Source organism: Rhopalosiphum padi, chromosome 3 (genome assembly GCF_020882245.1).
Source record: "Rhopalosiphum padi isolate XX-2018 chromosome 3, ASM2088224v1, whole genome shotgun sequence".
Classification (NCBI taxonomy): domain Eukaryota; kingdom Metazoa; phylum Arthropoda; class Insecta; order Hemiptera; family Aphididae; genus Rhopalosiphum; species Rhopalosiphum padi.
In genome coordinates, this window is record NC_083599.1 from 57,758,574 (window position 1) to 57,769,685 (window position 11,112).

The following is an 11,112-nucleotide window of genomic DNA, read 5'->3' on the forward strand; positions in this document are numbered from 1 at the left end:
CCATAATTTTTTACTTGCGGTAGAACGGTCCTTCACGATACAATCTGTCAGTCTTACTTCTGCAATAATGCGATGGCATTAGTACATAATTGACATAATTCTTACTGCTAAAGAAGATTTTTGGCGTGGTGGAATTTTATTAATGCTGCATTCTTCAGTCTTTCCTTTTTTAATTTTTCCTGATAATCTATGAGTTGCTTGTATTATCCAATTTTGAACAATCCATTCATTTAATCAAATGGTCTTTAAGAACATTATTTTACAAACTTGAAGAGCTTCAGAAGAATTGTGCTTTAAAAAGTAACTGAATGTATTAGACCTCTTGCTTTCATTGTCAAGCCTAGTTGTATCTCTTTAAGGTAATGTATGTTACTATTATAAGAATAGTATTTTTACGTATTTTTCTTCTTCCTGGTAGCAAACCAATAAGCATTAAATATAAAACTTCTAATTTCATCATTAAATTATTGACAATATCTTGAGTTGATGTAATTTTAGAACTACATCATGGTGTCATAGATCTATTCCTTCTTAATTTGTTGATACAGGGAAGCTAGTAAATGCAATGAGTATGGTTATTGTTTCCATAATTAAATATCTGAAACATTTCTTATATAAAACTGAACCTGAATATCTTACTATTTTAAGCAACCTTATCTATTATAAATATAATACCTATTGCATTAGGACAATAAATGTACCAAAATCTGTAAAACATTAAACATAAATCTAAATTTTTATTCCGACTTTGTTTTATTTAAGACCTTAATAATTAACAATATTCTATTTAGAATATGAAATTAAAAATGCATGTTGTGATTTATAAAAGTATAACATGGAAATTATAATTGAGGTGCATATAACCAAAACACTTTAACCCACTAAAATGTTTTATACTGGACGGGCAATTAAAGTTTTGACTATTTTCAATATTTTTATTTATCTTATAAAATCCACTCAAAATAAAGTAGGTAATAAATTCAATTTTTTTTGTATAGAATCTTGTCTTTTAAACAATCTATAAGTCATTATCCTACTTAACGTTGGTAAAGTTTTAATTTGAGTTAGGCCACTCAACGGTATATTTTTCTATTTTACCGGGCACCTGTTTTTTTGAATTTTTTAAAATTGGCGCAGACCATTAGTTAAGAAATTATAGACTATTACATTTTGATAGTTTTGGTTAGGGGCCGCTACACCAGCATTTGTTTTTTCTGCCTAACTCCCACATAATATAGGAACACAGATACTCCGTATTTCCACGATTACGACTCTCTGGTTCAGTTTAGGGCAAAAGCCCCTTATTAAATATTTTATAAAGAAGAGTATTTTCTGTGCATTTACCGGATAGACTTTTAATATTTACAATTTTGAAGAAATCATTTTAAACTAAAACATGCTTAATGTTATAAGAAATTCATAATAATTAAATACTTATACTTAAAATATTTTTCACTTTTAACTTTATAAATCATTAAACCTTTATTGTCATAATCTTAAAAAATTAAACAAATTATTATAATAATAATATTGATACAATAAAATAAAACATACTTAATTTATTTAAAATTGACTTTTCTTGCTTTTAGTAAAGCGTAAAGATTTGTATAAGTTCATCCATATCTAATTCTTTAGCAATTTCCTTTTCAATAGAAAGAGTAGCTAATCCTACTAATCGGTCTTGAGATATATTTGATCGCAAATAATTTTTTAATATTTTAAGTTTTAAGAAACTCCTCTCGGCTGTTGCAGCAGTTACAGGTATAGTCAATAGAATCCTTAGTCTCACATAAGTATTAGGGTATAGTTCTATCAACTTGTTTCTACAAATGTACTCAAGAACTGATTTCGGATTACATGTTTCGGAAGTAAAACGTTTTTGCAAAGATATAATTTCACTATACATTTCAACAGCAATTTTATCCGAAATTAACCCATCACTTGAAGTTAGTGCTATTTGTAAATCTTTACAATTTTTCATAAGTTCATCAAAATCAGAAATATCAGTTATATTATATAGAAATGAAAATAAATTGCTGTGTTCAGTAAGTTGTGAAAATCTCTCACTGATTGATTGGATAGCAGTGTCTAAAATTTAGTTGAAAAAATTAATTTTAAAACTTTGTTTTGGGTCATGAATAGGTTCGTCTCGTGATTCATATGCAAATTGAGTATTTCTACGTCGAGTTCGAGTTGGGACAGGAAAGTTATCCTCAATTTGAAGTTCATTTGCTAGTGTTTTAGCTTTTTCTAACGTCTTTTGAAATCCTTCATCTGTACGATATTCTTTCAAAAATATTATTGTATTATTTAATTGTGCAATAGTTTCTGAAATATTCAATGACACTGATTGAAGTAGTTTACTTGTATGGTTAATTTCGAACAATACATCATACCAAATAACAAGACAACACAACAATTTATAATCAACTAATTTATCAGCAATACTTTGTGCTTCTGCACGACATTTTACTCCAGTTGCATTCACAAGTGTTACATCTTCTACAATTTCTATTAACGAATCATTCACTTCACCTACTTGAAATCTAATTGCTTTAACAGCATCAACTCTGCTCTCCCAGCGTGTTGCACTCAATGGTTTTAGGGTAAGACTACTAACATGTTTTTTAAAGACGTCCCAACGATAAGTTGATCCCGAAAAAAATACATAAATTTCTTGAATTAAACTAAAAAATTTAACAGCATCTAAACAACAATTGGCAGCGTCGTTCAAAACTAAATTTAAGCAATGGGCATTACATGGAACGTAAAATGCTCTTGAATTAATTTCTCTTACTCTTGCTTGAACGCCACTATTTTGACCACGCATATTTGAACCATTGTCGTACCCTTGGCCTCTCATGTCATCGATAGGTATTTCTAAGTCTTTCAGTTTTTGAATTAGGACATTTGTCATGGCTAACCCAGTTGTGGAATGTAATTCGATAAAATCTATGAAATGTTCATTCACGGAAACATTTGTATGTTTTTCATTCTTATTAATACCTTCTGTAGTTGTAACAAATCTAAATATCATAGTAATTTGTTCTTTGTGGCTTATGTCAGGAGTACAGTCTAATATTATTGAAAAATATTTGGCATTTTTAAGAGCAGATATGATTTTTAAATTTATTTTTTTGGATAGTAATTGAATAATTTCATTCTGGATATTTTTACCGAGATAATGGGAGTGGATTTCTTCAGAAGTTATCCTTCTTATGTGCTCTTTCATAATAGGATCATATAGTCCCAAAAACTCAATTATTTTTAAAAAATTATCATTATGAGGTGTATTGAGTTTATCAGAATCGCCTCTTAAAGGTAAATTTTCTCCAGCCATAATTTTAATAAGTGATATTATACGATTAATAACAGATTTCCAGTGTTCAGTTTCCGCTCTAATAATCACCTGGTTAACATCATCTATAGTTTTTCCCATTTTCACCCTTGTTTCTAATTCTTTCCACCTTAGTAATGCATTTTTATGATTAGGCGAATTTTCATGATTTTTGAGAATATCTCCTATATCTTTCCAATCTCGGTTACCACATGAAGCGAGAGAAAATGTACCAGGTTTAAACAATTTACAGCAGAAACAAAATACTGAATCAATAGTTTTTGAATATATAAGCCAAGTACGCTGTAAGTTTTCACCATTAGATAGTCTCCGATAAAAGTATTTTCTAGAAAATGATCTACCGTCATCATTTATAGGATACGAAGTTAAAATAATCTGAACTGGGTTATTTCTTACTAATATTAACCTATGTCCACCATTCAATGGATCAGGCCATTTTGATGGATCCTAAAAAAATTCAAGATCAATACTGTCATCAGAGATGATATTAATGTCATCTTGAACATTATTTGATTGACTTTTTGAAATATCATTATCAATTATTTCCTCACAAATCGTATTGGTATTATTAATAATTTCAGGATGAAGTGTTAAGTTATTTACAGAAGAATTATGTTCGATTTGTTGAAATTCATTTTGATTTGGTTTTAAAAATTGAAGAAGACTACTACGTTGCCTAGCAGAATCTACTTCTCGTTCAAATCGTTTTTTTTTATATTGTGCACCCGATAAACGTTGCCGCTTATTCCCTTCTCCTGACATTTTCAAACTTTGGACTCTACAAAAAAAATATAGTAGGTTGTACATTTGACGTTTTAGATTCTGAACGGAGTAATGAATGTATTGATTTTACAATGATGCTTTTTTTTTTTTAATTTTTTTTTAATTTTTTTTTTTTTTGTGTCTGTTATCACGTTTTGGAGTAGTAATAACGCTAATTTTCGCGTGGTTGTGGAAATATCTTTATATTTTTTAAATTAAATTGATTAGAAATTATAAACAATTAATTGTATATTATTTAAAAATTATTAAGAATTTAATTTTAATTTTACACGTTGACATAATTTTAAGTTTTTCTTGTTATATATTAGAATCTGAACGGATAGTGAGATTATGTTAAATTTTAAAGTGACAAGTATAAAGGACACAAGCCTTTAATAAATGTCAGATCAATGGAACCTTTCTCCTACACTTATAAGTGCTGGGGAATTATGGTGACCAATTAGATGTAAATATTAGAATTATTTAAAATTACGTTATTACCTTCCTCCTGATGGTCGAAGGGCTCTCGAGATCGTGATTCGAGAATATAATCAAATACACTGTTTAGTGATTAAGTGTAAAAAAGCAGATTTACACAAATCAACGCAAATAAAATAATGCTCATGCACCTTACCTTATTCGCTGTTGAACTCGTTAACCAGTAATTGTCTTAACAAAATTAGAATGGGTTGATCACACGGATCCAAATAAAAAACAACACTGAAGTATTTCGTAGTAGTGAAAATGGTCCAGTTGTCGCTCGCAGTCTGTCTCCGGTGTGGTGGGTGTATTATTAAAGTATTTGGTGCTCATGCACTCTAGAGAGATGTTACTAATTCTAATGGTGCGTACGCACTGTTGAGAGAAGACGACGTGGTCAGGCCTGCCAGCGTCGCAGGCGGCTCCAACAAAGGCCTCCGCGTCCTTCGAGAAATGACGGCGGAGAGCCCCATTGGACCATCCCTTGTCTTTGGCGGCACACGTAAAAGATCACACGCTTTGCGCCATACTGTCGCAATAAAGTGTGAGTTCCCACGTGACCAAACAATGTAAATCGTTTCTTTCATCAGTGATCAATAGGGATTATTGGTTTTTATTGACGGCTATCTACTTGCGACAACTTTACCATTATTTATTTAAAAAGATAATAAAATATACAATAAATTATATGATGTGTGAGCATATCATTACATCCACCCTACGCTTTTTTGTGTTGTGCCCTCACAACACCACTCATGAGTGAGTGTCAGCGTGATACAATCATTGAGATGTTAGAGAAGAAGAGAAAAAAAAAAATTTAAAGTTCAAAAGTTCAAAAGTTTGAATATAATGCGAATGAGTAATGTTTTTTTTTTTTTTGATACAAAATTTAAGGGTTTAAGATACTATGATTTGAGCATTTACATATAATATTGGAATAGTATGGGTGCAGGATTAAGACTTGAGTTTTCTTCCATTCCTATTCCATTATTGCTCTATTCGTATTAATGTTAATGTTTTTATTTTTTATTTTTTTTAAATTTCTTAACTATTGGATTGTAATGATATTGCTTTACATTTTTATTAAGTTTTTTTTTTTTTGTATATGTTTACATGTTTGCTTAATTTCTGATTTTACATGATATTAACTTATTGGCTAAAGCTATATTTGTCTTAAAATTAATTTTTTTTTGTATACTTATATATACTTAATTTAGGTTATATACAATAATGCATAAGCATTTGTGGTTTCAACTTATTCTAACTTAAATTGTGTAAATTTTACATTGTTTTCTTTTTAGATGGTATGATACATAATAATTTTCTGTCTTATATTAACTTAAATTATATTTATTTTTTTTTTTTATATACTACTTATATTAACTTAATAATTATGTTTTTTTTACATTTTTATTTTTTTTTTTATGTGATGCATAATCATTTTCTGTCTTAAATTAACTTAAATTATGTAATTTTTTTTACATTATTCTTTTTTTTATAATGCATTAATGCATAAACATCTGTTATTTGAACTTATATTAACTTAAGAATTAGCTTATTTTTATATTTTTTTTATAATGCAATAATGCACAATCATTTTTTTTTTTTTTTTGACTTATGCTTACTTAACATTAACCCTTTTTTTTTTTGCGATATGTATATATATATATACCTTTATACAGTTTATATTATTTTAATTATTAATAGCTTAAATTTAGTGCAACATTTTTTTTTTATTTTATACTGGGAGTCTTCTTTGGTATGGAATTAGTGGTGCTTCAGTTTTTTTGTTTCGTGTTTCTGTTTCTGTTTCTATTGATTCATATTCGGAAGTTTTAGAGTTGTACTGTTTTTTATGTTTACTGTGCATTAAGTGATGAGTTACATTTGAGAATAACCCACCGATCAATTTGATGCTCCACCCAAATGTGTTGTATAATAGTGTTACATTTAGTCCCGTGTTTATGAATGTTATGATCATTTTACCTATAATAACTAAACCTAGTGCACCTGACATTATATTTCCGAAACTTGTGAACCAGCCCCATATGTTATATATTTCCTGATAGACTAATTTACTTAAGGTTTGTTCATCGATTAGATTTTTTACATTAATGCCCTGATCTATTACACTATGACCTAATGTTTGTCTAATTAAATTTCTTTGCACTGTCTCAGATTCCTGAGGAAACATTAAATGATTTTGCAGTGCCGTCATAATATCGGGTGTATATATGCCAGCCGTCATGAAATTTTCGGAACTTTCGTAAGACCAGGTTAGGGTTGTGTCTGGTTTTAATGTTTGCGGGTTATTTACCATTTGCGGTTTTGGTGTGAGGGAGAACCATTTTCCATTTTTTTGAAATGCGGGAGGTATTCATTACAATCTATTTGAGTGCCATAAGTTTGTAATATATGAGTTTTTGGTGTCATGAAAAGTGTCTTGTTATTATATGAAACTGGAAGTTCATTGAAGCATGAAGTTTGTACTGAAATTTCTACATTTACGGGTTTACATTTTTGTAAGTAAATAATCTCACCATTTTTAATGGCTACGAATCCTGGTCCATCGCCAATGGTGTATGCCAATTCAGATAAACTATAAGAGGCAAGTGTTAATTTTTGTAAAAGAATTTGTCTCTCTAGATTGCACTGTTTTTTGGTTAGGTCTTCATAGAGATTTGTGACTGTTCTTTTTATAGTGTGTTCTAAATAAACAAACTTTGTATTTATGTAGGATAGTAAATCGGTATTAAATGGTTGAATTTTTTGGGTGTAAAGTTGATTACATACATAGAATTAGTTAGTATCAATAATTGATTATTATCGGTTTTTAATGCGAAAGCAATGTGAGTAGTCTCTACAGTAAAAGTCTGAATTTTTTGCTGGTTATGACCTATGGAGGTAATTATGGAGGCTGGTCCATCGTATAGTACATCATACTCTGTGATGCTGCAGTCTGACCTTTCATTGGTCCAAATTACCTCCCCCTTGTACTGGTCAAGCCCATATGACTCTGATAATTTTAGTCTAGACCCTGTAGGTAAGATCAGTATATTTTCTTTGGTATTTGCTAATGCTATACCCTCGGATAAATGGATTTTATATTTGGCTTGTATTATCACATTGTTCCATGTACCCCTAGCGTTTGTGAAAGTAGTACCTTCGCAATTTCCATATTTATCCACAACTCCTCCACTTGTGTGTGAGGTCAGGAATGTTTCATTCACTCGAATTCCTAATATTATGCCTCCTAACGGGGTTTGATAAATTAATTTATGATGTAGGTCGTCGCATCGAGCATGCCCTAGTTCGATTATTTCAGAGTAGTAACCCCCATCTACCATTTGGACATCCTCAAATGTGGAACATCTCGTTATGAGGTAATCTACGGAAATGAAGCACGTTTTGAAATATTGTGGATGTATTTCTACCTTTTGCAATAATTTTATTTTTGGTACTGTCTCAATTTCCGTAGGTTTTTGATTTTCGCAGAAATCCACATTGATGCTGTTAAATGCGCTTATATTTATTTGTGGGCCCCCACAGTCGTAAGCTATGAAAGTTTGTACAGGACTGAGTTTTAATAAACAAATGTAGGTTATTAATAATTTTATGTTGAATGAAAGCATCTTTGGTTATTGTGCACTACACACATATAATTACGCTATTGTATCAATATGTGTACGATAATAAGTTGTCTTACTTTGATTTCTGAAAAAAGAATTGTATTATAAGTGTGTTTTTGTGAAGATCATATTGTAGTAAAATACAGTATGTCACAAACAAACGGTAGATAACATAAATTATACTTAACTTAATGTTTTAGCTTAAGATATATACTATCTATATATATATATATATATATATATTTATTTTTCTGTTTATTTATTATTACTATTATTATTCCCTCTTATAGTATGGTTTTAGCCTTCTAACATGCACAGTATCAATAATTTCTTTGTTATTCAAAATTAGTGTTATTTTGTAATTAAGTTCTTTGACTTTATCTATAATTTTAAATGGTCCTCTATATATAGGTCCTAATTTGGGAGACTTGCCTACTTTTAAAATGGAAATTTGACCATGACTAAATCATTTATGTTGTAGTTTATTGTTGTATGAGTTTTGTCATGATATTTTTTTGTATTAATTGAGCTTCGTGAACTGTTTTTAAAACCTTGTGGGAGTCTTGTGAAAGTTAATAGACCTAAAATCGATGTAAATGCGAGTTTATATTAGTCTTGCTCTTTGACAGGAATTTGAAAAAATCCGCTGTTTAAATCTAACGATGTAAAATATTTTGATCCTTCTAGTGCTCTGAATAAATCGGCAATACGAGGTATTGGGTATTGATCGCATTCGACCCTGTCATTAAGTTCTTTATACGATACTACTAAACGGTATAATCCGGTTTCTTTTTTCTTAACTAAAAAGGCCGGAGCGGCAAATTTTGAAATTACTGGTTTTACTATGTTTGCTTTTAGTAGTTTATTTATTTGATCCTCTAATTCAATTCTTTGTTGTGGTGAAACTCTATGTGGTGCATTAAATTTTGGTTCTTTGTAATTATGTTTCATTTTTATCTCGCAAGGTTTTATATTAGCCGATTTTATGTTAGAAGTATCTGTTGTAAAGATATGATTGTATTCGGTCAATAATTTAACGACTCGGTTGTGTTGTATTATGTTTAATTTGGGTGAAATTGAGAAAGAAGTGCCTTTAGAATCGGTTATAAACTGTTTTGTGATTGTGTTTATTGGGTCTGGGACCGTTATGTTTTCTGTATGGTAATTGATTTGTTTGTCGGTAATTTCTAAAGATTCTGCATGTGGTGGTGTTTTGGTGTATAAGAACGTGTTGGGATGCGCTTTCTTTCGCGTCCAGATGTTTCGGCTAGACGTTTCGAAGGGTCCAAATTTTTAAGGGTTATCTTTAGTTTTTTTTTGTATAGTTGTCGTTTGGGATCATTTGTATATTATTAATTGTATTTTTATTATCGTTTTTCATATTATTGATGTTTAAATTGTGTGTTAGTAAATTTATTGTCATTATTTCTTGTATGTGAACTATATTGTTTGGGATTTTATTAGATGTTTTAGATGTCACCGTGCCTGGGATCCAGTGGGTATTTTTGTCAACATTGTGTAATACTATAGGCGATCTATTGCCATCCCCATATATTATACCCGTAATGTTGTTATCGTTATATATGTAAGTATCGTGTTTTGTAATAGTGCGCAATTGCGGCTAATTCTTCGTCAGACCACCCATAGTTTGGTAATTCCTTCAGTCCTAACAATTCTAACAGTTCTAAAATTGACGTTATTTTATTTTCTTTATTGTCATTTAATGCATTACAAACAGCATATAGCCCACAATTCCCATCACTGAGAACGTTTTCTCCCGGTTTGTATTTAGAAAATATATCATAAGCTTCATTATTGGTTTTATATTGTGTATCGATTATTTTCATTTCGGTTCTATTATCTTCATTATCATTATTATCGCAGTAAGTATGGATGCTATTAATTATGTCGGTGTGTTCTTTTGATTTTAGTGTTGCACTATCTTTATCATCATAATATATATTTATTTCAATGTTAGTGTTTTGGAATTCGGAATATATTGGTTGTTTTACTATAGACCAGTTAAATTTATGTGGTTTTGAATCAAGAGAAGGCATTGCAATTTTTGAAATATTTAATTTTATAGCTTGAAATTTTAGGTTATGGATTGAAATTTTTAGATCTTCGTATTTAGGTTTATAATAATATAATTCTTTTGTTATTAAATGAAATATAATTTTATTATTTTTGTTTATGGGTATGGTGTTTCCTACATTTATTTTTTGTGATGAAAGTAGTGTTTTGGTGTCACCATACACTATGCGTATTAAGTTTGTTATCCCATTATTCATATTTAGATCTGCAGATACACAGTGAGCTATTGCAAAGTTATCTTGGCATTTAAATATGTTACCTATTATTTCCTTTCATTGCCCATTATTCCGATATATCTAGCTATGGAGGGGTTTAGTCCTTTCATTATATTTCGTACCATCTCCTCTTGCGACATTTTACTATCTATACGCCTACACAGGGATTCGGCCTCGTTGATGTAAGCTACCGTGGGTTCGTCAGGTAGCTGTTTGCGTTTTTCGAGCATTAACCTAAGCATATCGGTTTGCGCAATTGGTTCAAATTCTAATCTCAACTTCTTTTCTAACTCTGGCCATTTTATTTTCTCCCCACTATCTACAACGTTATCATAAAATGTCAAAGCGGATCCTTCTAAAAATACCGGAATGTATTGAGTTTTTTTGGATTCCGACCAACCATTTATGATGGCGGCTCTTTCATATTTTTTTAAGAACGAGTAAACATTTTCGGAAATAGAACCCGAGAAATTGTTTGGTTTAAAGTATGGTTTTTTTGTTGTCAGTCATTTTGTCTTTTGTTATATTATTGTCGTCGGGGTTATTAATTGGATCTGGAATAAACGTAATGTTT

General features: G+C 30.1%; 1 protein-coding gene across 1 annotated transcript; it reads right to left on the reverse strand.

Annotated features, from left to right (window-relative positions):
* Positions 1-1,585: 1,585 nt before the first annotated feature.
* On the reverse strand, positions 1,586-4,120 carry LOC132925224 (zinc finger MYM-type protein 1-like). Its single transcript, XM_060989636.1, has 4 exons — positions 3,962-4,120; positions 3,178-3,805; positions 2,182-3,075; positions 1,586-2,088 (listed from the first exon to the last, which is right to left on the reverse strand). Exons 1-4 carry the CDS (start codon positions 4,118-4,120, stop codon positions 1,586-1,588), a joined length of 2,184 nt encoding a protein of 727 aa, XP_060845619.1.
* Between the last annotated feature and the right edge of the window lie 6,992 nt (positions 4,121-11,112).